Raw genomic sequence first — 23,419 nt, forward strand, 5'->3', positions numbered from 1 at the left:
ATTTTTCTTTTTAAAAATTAAATTTACCTTGTATATTTAGCTCTGTCATAAAAATTGTTTTTCTATTAAAATTGTAAACTTTTTTTAATATAATGCTTCTATTGTGTTCTTTTAAAAAATATTTATTTATATATTTATTTGGTTGTGCTGGGTTGCTTTTTTTTTAACATTTTTATTGGAGTATAATTGCTTTACAGTGGTGTGTTAGTTTCTGCTTTATAACAAAGTGAATCAGCTATACATATACATATATCCCCATATCTCCTCCCTCTTGTGTCTTCCTTCCACCCTCCCTATCCCACCCCTCTAGTTGGTCACAAAGCACCGAGCTGATCTCCCTTTGCTATGCAGCTGCTTCCCACTAGCTATCTATTTTATATTTGGTAGTATATATAAGTCCATGCCACTCTCTCACTTCGTCCCGTGCTGGGTCTTAAGTTGCAGGAGGTGGGCTCCTTTAGTTGCAACTCGCTGGCACCTTAGTTGCAGCAGGCGGGCTCCTTAGTTGTGGCATGCGAACTCTTAGTTATGGTATGTATGCATGTGGGATCTAGTTCCCTGGCCAGGGATTGAACCCAGGCCCCCTGCGTTGGGAGTGCAGAATCTTAACCACTGCACCACCAGGGAAGTCCCTGATGTGTTCTTTTTGACAATATGTGCACTAACGTAGTTCTCTCTACATATGTAATATATAATAGATAGGTATATTTATTTCATAGAATATCAGAAACCTAGAAACTTCATTAGTCAAGCATGAACTTGTTGAATAAAACTTAACTAAATTCAGTTTCAACTAACTGAACACTCCAGGTGCCTTTAAGATATTTTCTAGTATTGAGGTATACATTTTTAGCTATGATCTGCAAAAGCATCTATAACCTGGCAGTTCTGGAAGGTATACACATTTGAAACCCATTTTTTCTACTTCTTAACAAAGATAAGAGTTGAGCCAGATGAACTGAAGGCTTATATCTGAAAATAATATATCTCATAAAGTAGTATCCTGTGCCAGATATCTCACCATTGGAAGACATTAGTTATGAACCATGAATTGCTTAAACTAATTCAAACTTCTGGTTTCATGCTCTACTAAACAAGAAAATAGCTTAAGTTAGACTACAGTTTGCAGTTTCATATTTTTTTTTAACTCAGATAACAATTTTGTACTTTCTACTTAAGTAGATAAGTATAGGAGTTAGATCTGTTTTTTAACATGCACCTACATGTTATACCAATGAAAGTAGCATTGCTTTCCAGCAGTTGGTAGTTAAGAAATCATTTGAGACTAGCCAAAGCGTATATAAAATCTTAACAAAATAACCAAACACATGAGCTAGAAGCCATCCAATTTTGAAGAACTTTAACATATAGTTTATAGCATATTATACATCTAGAGCACAACTTCAGTTATAATTACAAATGCATGTTCCTGTTGTGCTGGTCTCTTCTGTTGTGTTGGTACCATACATTTTGATTATCACTACTGTGTTGTAAGTTTTGAAATTGGGAAGTGTGAGAGTTCCAACTTTGTCCTTTTTCAAGATTGTTTTGGCTATTCTGGGTCCTTTGCAATTCCATATGAATTTTAGAATCAGCTTGTCAATTTCTACAAAAAGGCAGGCAGGATTCTATGTTGCCTTGAATTTGTGTCTTGCTTTGGGTAGTATCACCATCTTAATAATGTTAAACCTTACGATTCATGAGCATGGGTTGTTTTCACATTTATTTTAAATCTTTAATTTCCTTCAACAATGTAGTTTTCAGAGTGTGTTTTGTACTTCTTTTGTTAAATTTATTCCTATTATTCTTTTTGATGCTATTGTAAATGGATTTTTTCCCTTTATTTTGCATTGTTCATTGAAGGTGTATAGAAATACAATTGATTTCTGTATATTGAGGTATCCTGCAACCTTGCTGAACTCACTTATTAGTTCTAATAGTTTTTTTCTTTTGGTAGATTCCTTAGGATTTTCTTTATACACAATCAAGTTATCTGCAAGGAGAGATAGTTTTACTTCTTTTCCGATCTGGATGTATTTACTTATTCATTCACTTATTTGCCTAATTGCCCTGGCTGGTAGCCCCAAGCACAATGTTGAATAGAAGTGGTGAAAACGACATCCTTGTCTTATTCATGATCTCAGGGGAAATCATCTAGTCTTTCACCATTAAGTGTGATGTTGACTGGTTTTTTCATTGATGCCCTTTATTAGGTTGAGGGAGTTCCATTTTACTCCTTTAAAAAATTTTTATAACAAAAGGGTACTGGGTTTTGTCAAATACTCTTTCTGTGTCTATTGAGATGATTATGTGATTTTTGTTTCTTATTCTATTGATATGGCGTATTACATGAATTAATTATCAAATGTTAAACCAACCGAATTTCTGGGACAAATTGTACTTGGTCAAGGTGTATAATTCTTTTTATATGTTGCTATGTTCAGTTCGCTAGTACTATTTTGTTGAGGATTTTTGTGTCCATAAGCGATACTGGTTTGTAGTTTACTTTCCTTGTGATGTCTTTGATTTTGGTATCAGAGTAATACTGGTCTCATAAAATGAGTTGGAAGTGTCCCCCCCCGCCCCCCGCTTTTATTTTTTGGGAAGAGTTTGTGAAAATTTTTTGTCATTTCTTACTTTAATTGGTAGAATTTGGAAGCCATCTGGGCCTGGGTGTTACGTTGTGTAGTTTTTTGATTACTAAGTCAATCTCTTCAGGTGTTATAGGTCTATCCAGATTGTCTACTTTTCTTCTTAAGGCAGTTTTGGTAGTTTGTGTCTCTATAGGAATTTGTCCATTTCATCTAAGTTATCTAATTTTGATGTATAATACAATTGTTCATAGTATTCCTTTATACCTTTTTATTCCTTTAAGGTCAACGGTAATGTCCTCTCCTTCATTTCTTATTCTAGTAATTGGAGTCTGCTCTCTCTCCCTTTTTTTTTCTTGGTCAGTCTAGCTAAGGGTTTGTCAATTTTGTTGGTCTTTTCAAAGAATTGGGTTTTGGTTTTATTGGTTTTTCTTTGTTTTTCTATTCCCTATTTCATTAATTTCCACCCTGATCTTTGTTATTTGTGTCCTTCTTGCTTTAGGTTTAGTTGCTCTTCTTTTTCTAGTGTAAGGTACACAGGTTATTGATTTGAGATTGTTCTTCTTAATATAGTCATTTACAGCTATAAATTTTCCTCTAAGCACTGTTTTAGGTGCATCCCATAAGTTTTGGTATGTTGTTCTTCTTTTTCCTCCATCTCAAAGTATTTTCTGATTTCCCATTTGATTTCTTCTTTAACCCATTGGCTATTTAGGAATGTGTTGATTTCCATGTATTTGTGAGTTACCCAATTTTTTCCCCTGCTACATTGATTTCTAATTTCATTCTATTGTGGTTGGGGAACATACTCTGTATTATTTCTATCCTTTTACATTTATTGAGGTTTGTTTTATAATATACTGCTTATCCTGGAGAATGTTCACGTGTGCACTTGAGAAAAATGTGTACTCTGTTGTTGGGTGGAGTGTTCTCTAGATGCCTGCTGGGTATAGTGTTGTTCAACTATTTTCGTGCTGATCTGTCCATTAGTGGTTCTAACCTAGTTGTTCAATTACTAATGAAAGTAGAATATTGAAGTCAACAACTGTTATTGTTGAATTGCCTATATCTCGCTTCATTCCAGTCAGGTTTTTTTTTTTTTTTTTTTTTTTTGCCATTCCATGACACTTGCGGGATCTTAGTTCCCTGACCAGGGATTGAACCCAGGCTCACAGCAGTGAAAGTGCAGAGTCCTAACCACTGGACCACGAGGGAAGTCTCCATTCCTGTCAGTTTTTGCTTCATGTATTTTGGTGCTCTGTTATATATATTTATAATTGTTATACGCATATATCCTTTTATCTCTAATAATATTTTAATTATGTATAATAATTTTTTTTGTGTGTGTGTGATACGCGGGCCTCTCACTGCTGCGGCCTCTCCTGTTGTGGAGCACAGGCTCCAGACGCGCAGGCCCAGCAGCCATGGCTCACGAGCCTAGCCGCTCCGCGGCACGCGGGATCCTCCTGGACCGGGACACGAACCCATGTCCCCTGCACCGGCAGGCGGACTCTCAACCACTGCGCCACCAGGGAAGCCCTATGTATAATAATATTTTTGTTTTAAACTCTGTTTTGCTTTCTTATGTTGCTGTCTGCATGATTATATCTTCTTCCATTCTTTAACTTTCAAGTAATCTGTATCTTTCAACATAAAGTGTATCTCCCATGGATGGCATTTAGTAGAATCTTGTTTTTTTTCCACTCTACCTTTTGACTGGATTGTTAAATATATGGAATTTTAAAACTAAAGTTGTAAATAATGTTTCAAATCAAACTTGATTACTTTTTTTCTGGCATTATATTACTAAAACTAGTGTCTTTGGATTAGTTAAAACATGTTAAATTGGAACCTTCAGTTTTTAATAAACCTGATTGTAAGAATTGGTTAAATAGCTTGTATATTACAAGTAGAGGTTGTTTTAAATATGGTAGATGAAATTAATTCAGTGGTTACTTCTTTTTAATTTTCCCTGGCAATATTATGTTCTTTTTCAAAGACATATTCAGAATTAATTAAAGTCTTTTTGAGATATTGAATGTCTTCACATGTTATATTTTCATTCTAAAATATGTATAATAGAGATTCCAATCAGTTGGTACTCTACTTAATCACTGAAAAATGCTAGTTTTCGTGTTGTAGTCTGTACAGGTAAAAGTTGATGGCCAGCTATGGTCTTATATCTGAGTTGATAACGACAGGACTGCAGCAGGCTGATCTTTCTGGGCCAGGCCTCATTTGCCTGTTTGTAAAATGAGATTATGAGAGGGAACCTGCCTGGAGTTGTGGGTAATCTCTTTTAATACACTTCTATTACTTTATAAGTTCTTCTTAGTTATTTTACACATTTTTAGGTGCTTTGAAAGACTTTCATTTAAATATTAATGTGTTAATTTACTGTAAAATAATTAAGGCAAACTTAAGGTGCTAAGCCTATGCTGTTAGGTGTTTAGTTTTGTCATGTTCATTGTCTTGCATAATGACATGCTTTCTTGAGTGGAGAGAAATCAGTGGAAGTATAAATAGGTAGGTGGCTGAGAATTTCAGATATCCCTAGATATGCTTCTAGGATTGTTATGTAAATGAATGCCTTCTATCTTATGTGTTAAATCAGAATAAAGGTTGTGAATAGTTGGCCTACATTATCTGGGTGGTTACTCTGGTGCTCTGCTGTGGATGAGGAAAGTTGGCCCAATATTTATAATCCTGTAACATAAGTAAAATTAAAATTTCCTTCTGCTAAAAAGAAAAAAATGTATATAATTTAGTTAAAACTGAAAATGTCAGTGGCATTATGAAAGTATTACAGTTGAAGAATGACCATTACTTACCAAATCTTGCAAGGGAATAATAATACCATTAAAAGAATAGTGAGGAAGTTTGTTTAAAATATTGTAGAGCTTCAGGTTGAAATTTGGGAGTCATGTCTTTATGAATTTCAATGTCAGTGATTTTCTTCTCTTTAAAAGGATTATGATGACTAGGCAGAAAGTAGGAGCAAGGGTTACAACTTTCAGTTCTTGAGAGGTATGAGCATGCATAGCAAATAGGAGAAAGACGTGCTCCATGAATGACTTGAGAAAGGATCAAGAGGCCACAGGAATTCAGGTTCACAGAACAGTGAGTGAATAAATATAAGGAGTACAGCCGTACCTATATCCTTCCACAAAAATTACCAAGGCAAGGCTTAGAGGTTAACTAGAAGGTGCTTAATTCATTGCTTATTTAATTAGAAGGTGACCCACACGTGTGTTGGTTACATGTTGACTTTGGAAGAGAAATGAGCCTTTCACAGGGTCAGAGTAGAATTCTAGATGTGAGAGCAGCTCTAGACTTCTACCTGTGTACGTTAGGGGAAAAAGACAAGGTTTTTTGAGCAAAAAGAAAGGGCCATTTTTCTTTTTCTTTTTTTGGTATAAAGATAAAAAGAAATTAACAGAGGTTTGAAAGAAATAGTTTAGCTTTGTCTCATCAATAAGGTATGAGTTTGGCCTGAAAATGGATTAAGTCTCTTTACCATAAACAACCCGAAACTCTGGTCTCTTAAAAGTTTTATTGAGAATCTATATTTTCATGCAATTATTGTTAACATCAACATTTTTCTATGTATTTTTCTATATATTTGTGCCTTATGTTATTTTCTATTTCCCATTGGAATTAAGAAGTAAACTACTGCTTATCCTAACTTTTGAAATCCAATTAGAGCTAGGCAATATGGCTAAAAAAGAGCATCTGGAAAGCTTATGTTATAGGAAGTATATTTGAATTACTTTTGGCAACTAGCAGTAATTTCAAGTAAATCACATATCTCCTGCAGACTCAAATTTCCCTAAGAGTAATATAGTGGCTTGGCTTAAAATTTAGATCTATGAGATTTTTACAGATCAAATCTTCTTAATTAATTGAAGCTAATAATTTTACTTATATTCAGGATGAGAATACCATCTCTCCTTGTTGGTTTTAAAATAATTGTTTCAAAGGAGAATCACATTAAGAAGTTGAAACATGACTATTGTTTGTTTGGCCTAGGATTTTCCAGAGTCCCCCATGGACATACTGATATGCTACTGTTCATATGTTTTACCTCATTCCTCTACTTTTCCTCAATTTTTATCAATAGGTATATAAATTTATCTAATCAAGGTAGGATAGGTAAACTTACATATTAGATGATGCAGAATGAAAATGTGGAAAAACACTGGTTTAGGTTATAACTTAGTAAAAGGGCATCAGTGGATATTTACTAAATGTTTTCCAATAAACATGTATCTTTGCCATAAGAAAAAAGCTAATTCTTTACAAGTTTATAGATTTGAGGAAACCAATTCTGTTGTGTTCTTATCTGGCCTATGTACTTCTAGTTCTGCATATAAGGTTACATGCTAATTTTCATAACAGATTTTAAAGATTTTGGTTAATATTCAATCTGATAACTGATTACAAGAGATGAGTTTCAAATTGCATTTAGGATTGTTGATGGAATTCACCTCCTTAGAGGAGTGATCATTTACAGCCCTTTGATGGGGATGAAATCATATAGATTGCTTTGAAGATGAGTACCACTGTGGGGAGATAACTGCTGGGGTGAAACTTAAGTGCTAATGAATTCACAAGGACCAATCAAGGGAGATGGGGCATCACATCATTTATTTAAAGTGTTTAAACTATCAGAAGTTTAATCGATCATATTGGTACATACAAATTTTAAAGCATCTGCTTTTTACTGTACTCCTGCTTGGTACAGGGTGGGATGAAGTGTGAGGACTTTTTTAATTGTTCTGGGCTAGTTGAGAGACGTTTTAGTGTAGCAGAAAGAGCTGGGCTGATCAGGAGGCCTGGATCCCAGTCTACATCTTTCATTACCAGCCCTGTATTTTGTCATCTGTACGATGTCCTCTGTGAGATAAATAATATCTGATCTTCAAGTTGTATAACTGAAGAAAGCACTTTGAAAGTATAAAATATCACTGTAAAGTTATAAGGTATTATAATTGTAGGCAGTGAAAAATTTAGGTTATAACACTGAGAAAAATATGCTGTTCTATTTTTTCCTTTTTGGTGCACTTTTCTAGGTGAATGTGCCTCTTAGGAGCAATTGTCTGGAAGTGTCTGGGATAAGCTTGGGCTGCACAGGCAGTGTGCTCCCCGAAAGATTCGGAGCAGTTCAGCCGGCACATCGAGAGTGTGAAGCATGAAGCACATTTATTCTGCAAAAATGATAATTAAATATAAGACAACATTTCAAGGGTTCTGTTTTTTAAATAAATACAACAATAAAATCAACGAAAACTAAAGTCATATTCAGAGTTAACACAGGCCACCCCTTTTCACAGACCTCACGGCACTTTGAAGATGGCATTCAAATGTTGATTTGAGTTGTTCAGATATTTTAACTACACAGAGCAATTTTTTAAGGGTGGTGAAGGCACAGGATAAAAAAATAAAATCAATGACAGAAATTGGAACAAAGTATACTGTACATAAAGGTATTTGAATCTTCGATTTTGAGTTGAAAATGAGAAAATGGGGAGGTCCCGGGTTATCCTACAGTGTTGCTTGGACCTGCAGAGATCGTGTCAGCCTCTGAGAGCCTTTGAGCTGTCAGCAGTCACTTTCTAAGAGTCCTGGGGGTGATGGACAGTGGGGCTTATCAAAATTGCAAAGGGTTCTGAAAATCATATAAATATTAGTACAATTATACTGTCTTTGTATAAAAAAGCATCAAGTGTTCAGGGTATACATTGACTAGATTTATCAATATAATAGGAGATAGCTAGGATTTTTTAAGGGTTTACCTTTTATTTTTACTGCATACAGAAGGATCAAACATTAAACTTGTCATCTTGCCTCAACTTAATTCCATATAAGCTCACAAAGGCAAGAAGTTTGCTTTAAACACAGTATATTAGTCATGAATTTGTGTTTGGCAAAAACAAAACAAAAGCCCTTTTGTTGTATGTAATATTGTATATTCCTGTGATTCAGTACCAAAGTATTTTTATTACTAAAAGGTATTCATATTTAAAAAAAGTATCACTTAGGAAGGGAAAAACATCCTTCTGTTGTGAATTGGTTTTAAAGTCTTAAAGACTTCTTTTCCTCACTTCCGCTCCCTTCCTTCTTCCTGTCATCGTTATCTTTACTTGAGATTTACTTGCTGCCCTGTGCCAGGGGTAGCAGGTGTCTGGCTCATGGATTGCTCAGTTGATTAAATCATTTGCTTGTCTTTGGAAGGGTGAGGAAAGGACAAAAATGTTAGTGATTTTGGCTGTTGTTGTCCAAGTGCAACACTGCAGCAATATCCCGTAAGGCCAGAAGATGGTGCTATTGTCTATAAAAGCAGACCCGCTGTTTTACTGCATTGTTCAAACTACCCTTTTAAGGACTTCTCTGGCGGTCCTGTGGTTAAGACTCCGCTTTTCCACGGCAAGAAGCACGGGTTCTGTCCCTGATCGGGGCACTAAGATGCCAAAAAAAGTCGGTATTTTAAAGCCGTCTGTATTTTCAAAATTCACACAGGGCCTAAGCAAACTAGCAAAATTTAGTAATTGTTTCTATGTTTTTAATCAAGAGGTTTTGTATATCTGTATCTATCTATCCTATCTATATCATATAAGGCATTAGACCTTTTCTTGTCAGGGATGTGGCACACATATGCATTTTTACAAATTGGATTATGAACACATAATTAAGTGATGGTACTTTAAAGGTTTTTTTTTGTATCTCTTGTAATGAAATTATAATAGGGTGCCTAGGGAGAAACTTTTTTCTCCCGTCTTTCAATTTCTTACTCTTATATCCTTCTGCTTTCCTCTCTTCTCCCCACTCCTGCTGTATGTACTGTGGTGTCTCAGGCATTACAATGACTGTTGTAATTTCTATGGCAAGATGCAGTTGTTGAGAGTGCAATATTAATACTGCACATAAAACTGCCTTAGAAGGTTTATTGGTACTTAGTATAGATCCATTTCTTACTTGGTTGATGCTTTCAACTCTAAGGTTCTCATACGGGACTAGTCTCAGAATGGAATGTTACCAGTTAAACGTATTTGCCAATGAGCGATTGTTTTATCTAAGAATTATGTGTTTTATTGTACACTGAATGAGTTCAGCGAGGCCCAGGCCCAGGAGGACTTCTGTCTTTTATTCTATGGCTGAATGCCCCAGTTCAGTTTTGCCCCTGTGCTATCGGTTCTATGAGGTATGAATAGACTGGGTTAACTGGGCTACGAGGCGTGTGGTCACTGGGAACATCATCTTGGTGAAGAGTTGTACAAATGTCACAAGCGAATCCGAGGGACGTCTGCAGATTGTTTGCAACAAGCTTGTACCCCAGGCCCTGATTTGTGCGCTTGGGAGAAGCCAGTGAGCAAAACCCGAAAAGACTCTCTCCTCATGGGGCTTAGGATGGAGTTGTGAGTGGAGAGGGAGGTTATCCAAGCGAACGGTCCGGTGCGTTGATGGCGACAGTATTCGACGGAGCAGGGCAGGGCATGGGGACGACGGAGCAGGGCAGGGCATGGGGACGCGGGGGGCGAGGCCAGGGGACTACGAAGTCGGCCAGTGCGCGGAGGCTGGACCAGGGCGCGGGAGTTGGCGCGGGTGTGGGTGCACGTGCGGGGCGGGGCGGACCCCCCGGGGCGGGGCCAACCCGGGGGCGGGGCTCGGCGTGCCAGGAGAACCCGGGACAGAGGCGGGACTCAGAGGGCGGGGAGGACCCAGGCGGACCATGGAGACGGGGTTCTAAGCGGGGGCGGGGTTATGGGCGGGGCGCGCCCCTGGGGCGGGGCTCGGAGGGCGGGTCCGCGGACGCCATTGCGCTGCTACCGGCTGGCTGCGGTCTTGTAGGGCGCGCAGCATCGCGCCTCGTATCCTGGCTCTTCCCTGTCCGGTTCTCCGGCCCGGGTCCGTCCCCGGGCTAGTCTCCGCCCCGTCCACCCCCGTCTCCGCGGCGGCGCGCGCGGCCCGCTGGGCGGGGTTCCGGGGATGAGGCGGCGGCGGCGGTGCGCGGAGACTATGCTTGGCAGCTGAGGAGACGCGGCGCCCGGAGCGCGGCGCGACCCACGGGATGGCTCAGCCGGCCGGCCCGGAGGGCGGCGTGGGGCCTCCGGACCCCGGGGCGGCCGCGGGCCCGCAGCACGCGCTGAGCCTGGAGGAAATCCTACGACTCTACAATCAGCCCATTAACGAGGAGCAGGCGTGGGCCGTGTGCTACCAGTGCTGCGGCTCCCTGCGCGCCGCGGACGCCGGCCGCCGCCAGCCCCGCCGCCGGGTGCGCTCGGCCGCGCAGATCCGCGTGTGGAGGGACGGCGCCGTCACCCTAGCGCCCGCCGCCGACGACGCGGGAGAGCCGGCCGCCGCCGCGGGTGAGCCGCCCCCTGCGACCCCCTTCTCCCACAGAAGGACCCCGCCGCGGGCCCTTCCCCCAGCCCCCGCGACCCCTAGCCCCGTGCCCTTCCGCTCCGCGGCCCCCATCTCCCACGGCCCACGGAGGACCCCCATCCCGGCCCCGGCCCTTCCGCCCCGGCGCCGCTCCCCCGCCCCCCCCCCCCCAGTCTCCTACTGGAGGACCCTCGCCAAGGCCCCGGGCCTTTCCGCCCCGCGGTCCCCCACCCCTCACGGGAGGCCAGGGAAGCGGGCAGGGCCTGCGGCCGAGCGCGGCCCGCGTAGGTCTGAGCGTGGGCAGGAGCGTGGGCGGGGGGCGGGCGGCGGGCGGCTGCGCCGGGAGTGGGGCGGGGGTCCGAGTGTCAGTGCGCGGCCTGTCGGGGCACCGAGGCCCCGGAGAAGGGGAGTGGGGTCGGTCCTCCGACGCGGGAGGCCGGCTCTGCGCGCTCGTGCTGCTCGCGGCCGAGCCCGGGTGGGATGTGTTCGGCGCTGCAGGCGTTCGCCAAGATCTGGTCGGGGGGGGTGATGCGCTGGCAGGAGGGCTGCGCTTTCGCAAGGAGCTGTCGGCCGATTGTACTTTTCAAAGACTGGCAACGATATTCCCTCGGTTGGGAATGTAAAAAAATCTGAGCCCTGAGGAGAATGCTGCTATTTTGGGAGAAATGAAGAAGAGGTTGAATTAACATAAAAATAAACAATACGATTTTCCTGTACATTAATATTTGTTGTGATGAAAAACAAGCTTGTAAAGTAAAAAGTTGACAGCATGTCAGATAAATGGATTTTACTTAGGTCATTATCTAATGTAAATTCTTCATGATTATCACCTACCCATCAACATATAGCTACGGTTTACCCAGATACCTACTGATGATGAAGAGAAGGTTGATAATAGGTTTCTCCAATCAGTTTTTATCTAATTCATTATTTTGAGAGACATATCTATTAAAAACATTAAAAAAAGAAAATCCACCCTTACTTAAAAAGTTGATGGAAGTGTCAAAATGCTTAAGGTGAAAGATGTACTTAAGAATTAGTAAAGTGACTTATTAAATTGATTAAAATGGAGAACAGTCAAGAGTATGTTATCAATTCTTTCAATTCCAACAGAACATTTATTATTTATTTTTGGTGTCAGGTAAACAGACTTTTAGAATTTTAATTTATTTAAAGCCAGTCTTTTTGCGATTCTTTTGAAATTATTTCAAACAGTTTTTTAGTTCATTTGATGTGTGTTGCTTTTAAACTTGGACAATATTAGTGGGAAATACTTGCAATTATAATTTATTTACAGTGTATTAATATGATATGAAAGGATACTTTCATAAAATCCAGCAAAGTCATGCCTTGAGATCCAGTGTTTCAAGGGGGAAAATGGTTGTATGCAACCTTCTTTTAGAAGTAGCATTGGTAGTGGTGATTTCCAGAGGGAACAAACTGGATTTACATTGTCCCTGAGCTTAATCCCAGAGTTCAAGTTATGTTTGTGGACCTACTAGTAGTTTAGTTGTCAAAGACTAATGGATTCTGGTGGTAGTTTTTTAAAAAATCATAACCTTATGTTGAAATGAATTACTTTTTGCATCAGTCATATGAATGATAACGTGTTGACTTCAATGTAATACATTCTCTCTGGACAGGATGGCAGAGTTGTTTCCTGCAGCAGCAGTAATGGACTTGTAATCCATCCTCTTCCTACTTAGTTCTGCTTGTGACCTTTGCTGCCACTTGTGGAGAGAGCCCAATCAAAGTTGCCGATATGGTCTTGAGCATTTTAGGGCTGATTGATTAAAAATTTGGGAAGTTCATACTAAAATAGTGTTTATATTAGATAATTTATTTCTTCTTAGTATTAAGAGTAGTTGTGTGGCTATGGAAGGCACAACGTCTTCTGAACATTTACCCTGATTCTTAAAAACTCTGTATAACTTGGTACTCTGCACACTTGTATAAATTTTATTTTTAAGGAAAAATGGTAATCTTGAACCTCCATTCTAAGAAGCACTTTGTTTTTCATTGTAAGATGTTTAACATGATTGTATGGTGGCAATCGACAGCATTTGTTTTTTCACGTGTTATCCATTGACTTATTTTCTAAATGCAGGTTTAGGAAGTTAAGTGATGTGCTTGAATTCATACCGGTAACTCGTTGGATCAAATCCAGGTCTTTTAACCTGTAGCCTTTGTAGTATTGTGGAATGGAACAGATTTGGTTTGAATTGGAATCATGATTCCTCCCCTTTCTAGTTGAGTGACCTTGAATAAGTTCCTTAATCTCCCTGAGTGTAACCTTCTCATCTGTAAAGTGAGAATAGATCACTTTTTCCCTACGGGATAGTGATTTAAGTGAGATGGTATGTGTAAAGTGCCTAACGCAAGGCTTGGTATGTAGCAGGTACTCAGTAAGTTTTAGGTTTCTCCCTCTCCTGATCTTGCTGTCCTTTCACAGCACCACGGTGCCTCTGTCCAGCTGATCTGTATTTTTTACTCAGAATTGGGACACATGTCTAGGTCAGGGATTCTCAGCCTATGCACTGACATTTTTGACTGAATAACTCTTTGTGTGGGGGCTGTCCTGTGCCTGTGTAGGATGTTTAGCAGCATCCCTGGTCTCTAACCACCAGATGCCAGTAATCACCTGCCCCCTTCCCTGAGTAAACTCTTCAGCCATGGCCACCTGTCCCCTGTTGAGAACCATTGGTTTAGCCAGTGATGGGCGGTGCCGTGGATTGTGTTTAGTGTGGGGAAATGGATCCCAGCTGTATTCTTCAAGTGTGTGAATCTTTCAGCTGGCCACTGTTCTCTGCTGTTGAGTTGAATAGTTGGTTCTTACCACTATCAGCAGTATCGCTCCATTTAGTCCCATAGGAAGAAATAGCACTTCACACTCATTCTTGACTTGTTTTGGAATTGAATGTATCAGTAATTGATTTTATTCTTGTTTTAATAGTATCGACACGTACAGAATAGTCACATTCAGGTTGAATTTAAAAAATTAGAAATACATATAAGAGAAATAGAAAAATGTGGGAGGCATGGAAATGAAACCAATATTGGAAGACAGTGAAGAATGAATAATTTTATTTAGCATTCAGGTGTAACTCAAAGTCATTTACTAACATGGCCATGAAAGCAGTGTGATATAGGACTGAAGGAGATTAAAGAAGAAGGAAAACTAGTTCTTTAGAGAATACCTTAAGAGGAAGAGATTAAATTATGAATCAGGATCTTAAAATGGGCAGTACATTTTATGAAGTATTTCTGTGATGACGGAAGAGTGATTTGTTGATTACAATCAAGAGGGTTTATGATTTATCTTAGGTGGCTGACTTAAAATTTTTACTTTCCCCAATGTTTATAAACTTGTAGTCATAAAAAGACCTTATTGTTTGGTAAAAGTTTATTACAGGTTGGTGAGGTTTTCATTCACACCATTAATTAATGAGTCAAAGGCACTCAGGCTCTTGATATACAATCTGCTGTTTTTAACCAGGGCACTTAACTGGTCTTTAGACACATTTTAGTATACACTTTCTTTAGAAAGTAGTCATTGATGGAATTTAGGTTATATTCCAATCTCCACAAGATTATAACTTGTTTTTTTCTGGGATGCCACAAAGAATTATTAATGGTAGTACTAGAGCTTAGAACCACTGCATGGTCTTAGCAGCCTTGTTAGACCTTAAATACCCATCTGACAAAAATAACTTTGTTTCAGATTTGGTTTCAAAATTTTTGATGTACCTTTAGCTTTAGATGTATAAAGAACACTTTCAAAATTATGAGCACATCTTGATTTAAAATCATTGTAAGGTTAGTGATAGGTTTTCCTGGGAGGAACAATGAAGGACTGCGTGCATATTAATAAAGGCATCCCTTGGTATAGGGAACATTGGGGCTTTGTTTGGGATTTGAAAAGAGGATGTGATCCATGAGGCTTCTCAGCAGGGTTCATGCCAATTTGGTGGGGAAGTGGTCTTGGAATAATATCCTTTTTGAATTTAAAGAGAGACAGAATATTTGCGGAGAAGGTTGAAATAGTGAAAACGTGTTTAAAAAGATTAATTTTTGTTCACTCTTGATATTTTTCTTGAGTGTTTATATTCCGATCATTAAATGAAAGGAATACTTGAGGTGTGTGTGTGTCCAGGGTAGCGGTTGGGGGTGAATGACAGTATTAGGGGTTGGTGAAATACCTTGTCAGTTAACAGCAATAGGTAAGAATTATTCCATGTGAACAATATGTCCAGATATGTAGGTTTAATTCAGTTTTAAAAACATGCACTGAGTCCCTACTACGTGCAAGCAGTGTCCAAGTTTAGTCATTATAGAGGAGAAAATAGAACATAAACAGTGATCAGTTTACCGTGAAGCTAATGCAGGTCAACTTGGAACCTGCTCCCTTACACGGTCCCCTTCTAGGCCCCTGGGGGGGGGCTTTAACCATGTGTCCAGATGACCATTTGCAAGATTAAGATATTTTAGCCATAATCAGTTAAGATTGCTGTCACTTTTGACTCCAGTTTACTCTCCAGCATACTTCCATTTGGGTTGTGTGAGAATGGCCACAGACATTTTTGGGAGAAATTTTGGAATAATGCATTTGTGGTTTTGTACCTGTATTTCTGCCTTATGCAAAGGAAAATGGTGGAAAAATATCAGTCACATATACATATTGGTATGTAAGTAAGTTGGGACTCTTTTGGGAAATGATTTGTCTTACTAAGAGTTTTGACTCAACTTTAGAAGGAAAAAAAATCACTGATCTACCAGGGACTATATGTTGATAAGAGATGATGAGTCACACTCTGCCTGTTTTATTTGTAAGGTGGGAATCGCTTTCCTGCTTCGTAGGTTCTGTAAAATGGCAACAGTTCCCATCCCACTTTCATAATATTGGAGTCATATTATATTTCCCATTTGCTTTCTGTTGGCTAAGTAGAAAAATAAGAAACTACCGTCTCCCAGATTCTTGTTTAAAACTATGAGGAAAATATTGCGTGTTGCTAAGTTGCCAAATTTAATGTTTTTAAAATAAATTTAAAATTTTGAGATCATTTTAGATTGAAGAAAAGTTGCAAACATAGTGCAGAGGGTTCCTGTGTGCCTCTCACCTGTTTCCCTTAATGTTAACATCTTATATTATTGGGTACGTTGGTCAAAACTAACTAACGGCATATTACTATTAACTAAACTTCAGACTTCACTTGGAGTTTCCTAGTTTTTCTATTAGTGTCCTTTTTCTGTTCCAGAATCCCACCCAGGACACCTGGTTGCGTTTAGTCATCATGGCTCATTAGTCTCTTCTCTCTGTGGTAGTTTCTCAGACTTTCCTTGTTTCCCATGACCTTGAGAGTCTTGAGGAGTACTGGTTGGGGGTTTTGCAGAATGTCCCTGCATTTAGGTGTGCCTGCTGTTCTCTTTTTTTTTTTTTTTTTTTTTTTGCGGTATGCGGGCCTCTCACTGTTGTGGCCTCCCCCGTTGCGGAGCACAGGCTCCGGATGCGCAGGCTCCGGACGCGCAGGCTCAGCGGCCATGGCTCACGGGCCCAGCCGCTCCGCGGCATATGGGATCCTCCCAGACCGGGGCACGAACCCGTATCCCCTGCATCGGCAGGCGGACTCTCAACCACTTGCGCCACCAGGGAGGCCCCCTGCTGTTCTCTTGACCTAAGCTGGGGCTATGCGTTTGAGCGAAGAGTACCAGAAAGGGGAAGGGCTCCCCTTGTCACACTGGATTGAGGCACATGATATCCACACAGCACCACTGGGGATATGAGCCTTGTTTGCCAGGTTTCTCCAATAAAGAGTTTTACTGTTTTTCCCTTTTCTGTACTTTATTCTTTGGAAGGGAGTTACTGAGTCCAGTCTGCATTCACAGGGGCCTCCTCCTGGAGTGGTGAATATCTACTTAGTATTTTTTGGAATTCTTCTGTAAGGAAGATTTGATTCTTCTCCCCATTTACTTATTTCTTCAATCATTTATTAAGTCTGGATCCATGTATGTTTTACGCTTTGTTATCTGTTACCATGTTATTTCTTTTTTTGCTCAAATTGTTCCAGCTGTGGCCACTGGAAGCTCCTTCAGGTTGGCTCCAATCTCCCTTTGATGTGCCCCATCCTTTTGTGTTTTTGAGCACATCCTTACTTTCTGGCACTACAAGATGCTTCAAGGCTTATCATTGATATCATGTGTATTTTCAAGGCTTATCATGTGTATTTTCTGACCCAGCCCTAGAATCAGATATATCTCCAAGGAGCTCAGGGCTGGGTGTCCTTGTTACTGAGGTGTTTGTTTTTTTTTTCTAAGATATACATTTTAAAGTAATAACTAGAATTATGACTAACAACATTATACCAGAACATATAAGATTTTTAGAAATTTCATGTAATGTAATTTCATGTAATGAAATTTCATGTAAACATTTATATTAACATATTTCCATACAAATAACCCAAAGAAAGTTTAGTATTAGTTGTTTTTTTTTGTTTGTTTTTTTATATTGCAGGTTCTTATTAGTCATCAATTTTATACACATCAGTGTGTACATGTCAATCCCAATCGTCCAATTCAGCACACCACCATCCCCACCCAACTGTGGCTTTCCCCCCTTGGTGTCCATACATTTGTTCTCTACATCTGTGTCTCAACTTCTGCCCTGCAAACCGGTTCATCTGTACCATTTTTCTAGGTTCCACATACATGCATTAAATTACGATATTTGATTTTCTCTTTCTGACTTACTTCAGTCTGTTTGACAGTCTCTAGATCCATCCACGTTTCAACAAATGACTCAATTTCATTCCTTTTTATGGCTGAGTAATATTCCATTGTATATATGTACCACAACTTCTTTATCCATTCGTTGGTCGATGGGCATTTAGGTTGCTTCCATGACCTGGCTATTGTAAATAGTGCTGCAGTGAACATTGGGGTGCATGTGTCTTTTTGAATTATGGTTTTCTTTGGGTATATCCCCAGTAGTGGGATTGCTGGATCATATGGTAATTCTATTTTTAGTTTTTTAAGGAACCTCCATACTGTTCTCCATAGTGGCTGTATCAATTTACATTCCCACCAACAGGGCAAGAGGGTTCCCTTTTCTCCACACCCTCTCCAACATTTGTTGTTTGTAGATGTTCTGATGATGCCCATTCTAACTGGTGTGAGGTGACACCTCATTGTAGTTTTGATTTGCATTTCTCTAATAATTAGTGATGTTGAGCAGCTTTTCACGTGCTTCTTGGCCATCTGTATGTCTTCTTTGGAGAAATGTCTATTTAGGTCTTCTGCCCATTTTCTGATTGGGTTGTTTGTTTCTTTAATATTGAGCTGCATGAGCTGTTTATATATTTTGTAGATTAATCCTTTGTCCGTTGATTCGTTTGCAAATATTTTCTCCCATTCTGAGGGTTGTCTTTTCGTCTTGTTTATGGTTTCCTTTGCTGTGCAAAAGCTTTGAAGTTTCATTAGGTCCCATTTGTTTATTTTTGTTTTTATTTCCGTTACTCTAGGAGGTGGATCAAAAAAGATCTTGCTGTGATTTATGTCAAAGAGTGTTCTTCCTATGTTTTCCTCTAAGAGTTTTATAGTGTCCGGTCTTACATTTGGGTCTCGAATCCATTTTGAGTTTATTTTTGTATATGGTATTAGGGAGTGTTCTAATTTCATTCTTTTACATGTAGCAGTCCAGTTTTCCCAGCACCACTTATTGAAGAGACTGTCTTTTCTCCATTGTATATCCTTGCCTCCTTTGTCATAGATTAGTTGACCATAGGTGTGTGGGTTTATCTCTGGGCTTTCTATCTTGTTCCATTGATCTATATTTCTGTTTTTGTACCAGTACCATACTGTCTTGATTACTGTAGCTTTGTAGTATAGTCTGAAGTCAGGGAGTCTGATTCCTCCAGCTCCGCTTTTTTCCCTCAAGACTGCTTTGGCTATTCGGGGTCTTTTGTGTCTCTATACAAATTTTGAGATGATTTGTTCTAGTTCCGTAAAAAATGCCATTGGTAATTTGATAGGGATAGCATTGAATCTTTAGATTGCTTTGGGTAGTATTGTCATTTTCACAGTATTGATTCTTCCAATCCAAGAACATGGTATATCTCTACATCTGTTTGCATCATCTTTATTTTTCTCATCAGTGTCTTATAGGTTTCTGCATACAGGTCTTCTGTTTCCCTAGGTAGGTTTATTCCTAGGTATTTTATTCTTTTTGTTGCAATGGTAAGTGGGAGTGTTTCCATAATTTCTCTTTCAGATTTTTCATCATTAGTGTATAGGAATGCAAGAGATTTCTGTGCATTAATTTTGTATCCTGCAACTTTACCAAATTCATTAATTAGCTCTAGTAGTTTTCTGGTGGCATTTTTAGGATTCTCTATGTATAGTATCATGTCATCTGCAAACAGTGCCAGTTTTACTTCTTTTCCAATTTGTATTCCTTTTATTTTCTTTTCTTCCCTGATTGCCGTGGCTAGGACTTCCAAAACTATGTTGAATAATAGTGGTGAGAGTGGACATCCTTGTCTCGTTCCTGATCTTAGAGGAAATGCTTTTAGTTTTTCACCATTGAGAATGATGTTTGCTGTGGGTTTGTCATATATGGCCTTTATTATGTTGAGGTAGGTTCCCTCTATGTCCACTTTCTGGAGAGTTTTTATCATAAACGGGTGTTGAATTTTGTCAAAAGCTTTCTCTGCATCTATTGGGATGATCATATGGTTTTTCTTCTCTAATTTGTTAATATGGTGTATCACATTGATTGATTTGTGTATATTGAAGAATCCTTGCATCCCTGGGATAAATCCCACTTGATCCTGGTGTATGATCCTTTTAATGTGTTGTTGGGTTCTGTTTGCTAGTATTTTGTTGAGGATTTTTACATCTATATTCATCAGTGATACTGGTCTGTAATTTTCTTTTTTTGTAGTATCTTTGTCTGATTTTGGTATCAGGGTGATGGTGGCCTCATAGAATGAGTTTGGGAGTGTTCCTTCCTCTGCAATTTTTTGGAAGAGTTTGATAAGGATGGGTTATAGCTCTTCTCTAAATGTTTGATAGAATTCACCTGTGAAGCCATCTGGTCCTGGACTTTTGTTTGTTGGAAGATTTTTAATCACAGTTACAATTTCATTACTTGTGATCGGTCTGTTCATATTTTCTATTTCTTCCTGGTTTAGTCTTGGAAGGTTACACCTTTCTAAGAATTTGTCCATTTCTTCCAGGTTGTCCATTTTATTGGCATAGAGTTGCTTGTAGTAGTCTCTTAGGCTGCTTTGTATTTCTGTGGTGTCTGTTGTAACTTCTCCATTTTCATATCTAATTTTATTGATTTGAGTCCTCTCCCTCTTTTTCTTGATGAGTCTGGCTAATGGTTTATCAATTTTATTTATCTTCTCAAAGAACCAGCTTTTAGTTTTATTGATGTTTGCTATTGTTTTCTTAGTTTCTATTTCATTTATTTCTGCACTGATCTTTATGATTTCTTTCCTTCTGCTAACTTTGGGCTTTGTTTGTTCTTCTTTCTCTAGTTCCTGTAGGTGTAAGGTTAGATTGTTTACTTGAGATTTCTCTTGTTTCTTGAGGTAGGCTTGTATAGCTATAAACTTCCCTCTTAGAACTGCTTTTGCTGCATCCCATAGGTTTTGGATCGTCGTGTTTTCATTGTCATTTGTCTGTGGGTATTTTTTGATTTCCACTTTGATTTCTTCAGTGATCTCTTGGTTATTTAGTAACGTATTGTTTAGCCTCCATGTGTTTGTGTTTTTTACGTTTTTTCCCCTGTAATTCATTTCTAATCTCATAGTGTTGTGGTCAGAAAAGATGCTTGATATGATTTCAGTTTTCTTAAATTTCCTGAGGCTTGGTTTGTGACCCAAGATGTGATCTATCCTGTAGAATGTTCCATGCGCACTTGAGAAGAAAGTGTAATTTGCTGTTTTTGGATGGAATGTCCTATAGATATCAGTTAAATCTGTCTGGTCTGTTGTGTCATTTAAAGCTTCTGTTTCCTTATTTATTTTCATTTTGGATGATCTGTCCATTGGTGTAAGTGCGGTGTTAAAGTCCCCCACTATTATTGTGTTACTGTCGATTTCCTCTTTTATAGCTGTTAGTAGTTCCCTTATGTATTGAGGTGCTCCTGTGTTGGGTGCATATATATTTATAATTGTTATATCTTCTTCTTGGATTGATCCCTTGATCATTATGTAGTGTCCTTCCATGTCTCTTGTAACATTCTTTATTTTAAAGTCTATTTTATCTGATACGAGTATAGCTACTCCAGCTTTCTTTTGATTTCCATTTGCATGGGATATCTTTTTCCATCCCGTCACTTTCAGTCTGTATGTGTCCATAGGTCTGAAGTGGGTCTCTTGTAGACAGCATATATATGGATCTTTTTTTTATCCATTCAGCAAGCCTGTGTCTTTTGGTTGGAGCATTTAATCCATTCACGTTTAAGGTAATTACTGATATGTAAGTTCCTGTGACCATTTTCTTAATTGTTTTGGGTTTGTTTTTGTAGGTCCTTTTCTTCTCTTGTGTTTCCCACTTAGAGAAGTTCCTTTAGCATTTGTTGTAGAGCTGGGTTGGTGGTGCTGAATTCTCTTAGCTTTTTCTTTTCTGTAAAGCTTTTGATTTGTCCATCGAATCTGAATGAGATCCTTGCCGGGTTGAGTAATTTTGGTTGTAGCTTCTTGCCTTTCATCACTTCAAGTATATCGTGCCACTCCCCTCTGGCTTGTAGAGTTTCTGCTGAGAAATCAGCTGTTTACCTTATGGGAGTTCCCTTGTATGTTATTTGTCATTTTTCCCTTGCTGCTTTCAATAATTTTTCTTTGTCTTTAATTTTTGCCAATTTGATTACTATGTGTCTCGGCATGTTTCTCCTTGAATTTATTCTGTATGGGACTCGCTGTGTTTCCTGGACTTTGAGTGGCTATTTCCTTTCCCATGTTAGGGAAGTTTTCGACTAAAATCTCCTCAAATATTTTCTCTGGTCCTTGCTCTCTCTTTTCTCCTTCTGGGACCCCTATAATGCGAATGGTGTTGTGTTTAATGTTGTCCCAGAGGTCTCTTAGGCTGTCTTCATTTCTTTTCATTCTTTTTTTCTTTATTCTGTTCCATGGCAGTGAATTCCACCATTCTGTTTTCCAGGTCACTTATCTGTTCTTCTGCCTCAGTTATTCTTCTGTTGATTCCTTCTAGTGTAGTTTTCATTTCAGTTATTGTATTGTTCATCTCTGTTTGTTTGTTCCTTTTATTCTTCTGGGTCTTTGTTAAACATTTCTTGCATCTTCTCGATCTTTGCCTCCATTCTTTTTCCGAGGTCCTGGATCATCTTCACTATCATTATTCTGAATTATTTTTCTGGAAGGTTGCCTATCTGCACTTCATTTAGTTGTTTTTCTGGGGTTTTATCTTGTTCCTTCATCTGGTACATAGCCCTCTGCCTTTTCATCTTGTCTGTCTTTCTGTGAATGTGGTCTTTGTTCCACAGGTTGCCGGATTGTAGTTCTTCTTGCTTCTGCCCTGCTTTTGTTTTCAATACAGAAGAAAAATTGAAATGGTAAAAGTTTTGGTTATTTTTGTTGTTCACACTTCGTTAGATCTGGGAAGTATCTCTGTCTGGTATCTTGCTTTTACTGGCTTGCCCACCACTGTCTGCCTGTACATTCTATTCATTCCTTTGTTTAGCAGTTGTTTATTAAATACCATGGAGCCAAGTTGAGTAGGGAGGCTTGGAGAGAGCAGTCTGCCCATCCTGTTTATCGGAAGGGAGATATACCTGGGAACTGAAGGCAGAGGAGCCTGTATTGGGGTATACACTTGGATGGACTGGAGCTGAGGGGAGGTCAGTGATATGTGACCTGGTGTCAAGTGTGGATTGACCAAGATACATAGATGCTCAAGAACTGGTTTGGGCACTTCCCTGGTGGTGCAGTGGTTGAGAATCCGCCTGCCAGTGCAGGAGACACGGGTTTGAGCTCTGGTCCAGGATGATCCCACATGCCGCGGAGCAACTAAGCCCGTGTGCCACAACTACTGAGCCTGTGCTCTAGAGCCCGCGAGCCACAACTACTGAAGCCTGCCTGCCTAGAGCCCGTGCTCTGCAACAAGAGAAGCCACTGCGCTGAGAAGCACGCTTACTGCAATGCCCGGTAGATCCCGCTGTCTGCAACTAGAGAAAGCCCGCACGCAGCAATGAAAACCCAACGCAGCCAAAAAAAAAAAGAGAACTGGTTTGGGACAAATCTTGTGACCACTGGCCTCCCTCTTGAAAGTACTTCTGGCACCTCTGGGCTAGAGGAGTCCCTAAAATAGCAGCAGAACCGTGCAGAATGTTGACAATCAACCAGATTTGAAATAGTTCCGCATTTTGTAAGTGTGCATTTTCTTTTTTAACTTTTTTTAATGGGTATCACACTTTTTTAAAA

At 39.5% G+C, this 23,419-nt stretch overlaps 1 protein-coding gene across 3 annotated transcripts in view; it reads left to right on the top strand.

The window, feature by feature from the left end:
* Positions 1-10,424: 10,424 nt before the first annotated feature.
* SPIRE1 (spire type actin nucleation factor 1) overlaps positions 10,425-23,419 on the top strand; it is a 190,116-nt gene continuing 177,121 nt past the window's right edge. For all 3 annotated transcript variants that reach the window (XR_009534557.1, XM_060119578.1, XM_060119579.1), the window contains exon 1: positions 10,425-10,957. Coding sequence is in view for 2 of the 3 variants with exons in the window: in XM_060119578.1 (XP_059975561.1) it covers positions 10,660-10,957 (298 nt within the window). In the remaining variant the exon portion in view is untranslated. The remainder of the gene's footprint in view (positions 10,958-23,419) is intronic.

The sequence above is a fragment of the Mesoplodon densirostris genome, chromosome 15, assembly GCF_025265405.1.
Source record: "Mesoplodon densirostris isolate mMesDen1 chromosome 15, mMesDen1 primary haplotype, whole genome shotgun sequence".
In the NCBI taxonomy this organism is placed as follows: Eukaryota; Metazoa; Chordata; class Mammalia; order Artiodactyla; family Ziphiidae; genus Mesoplodon; species Mesoplodon densirostris.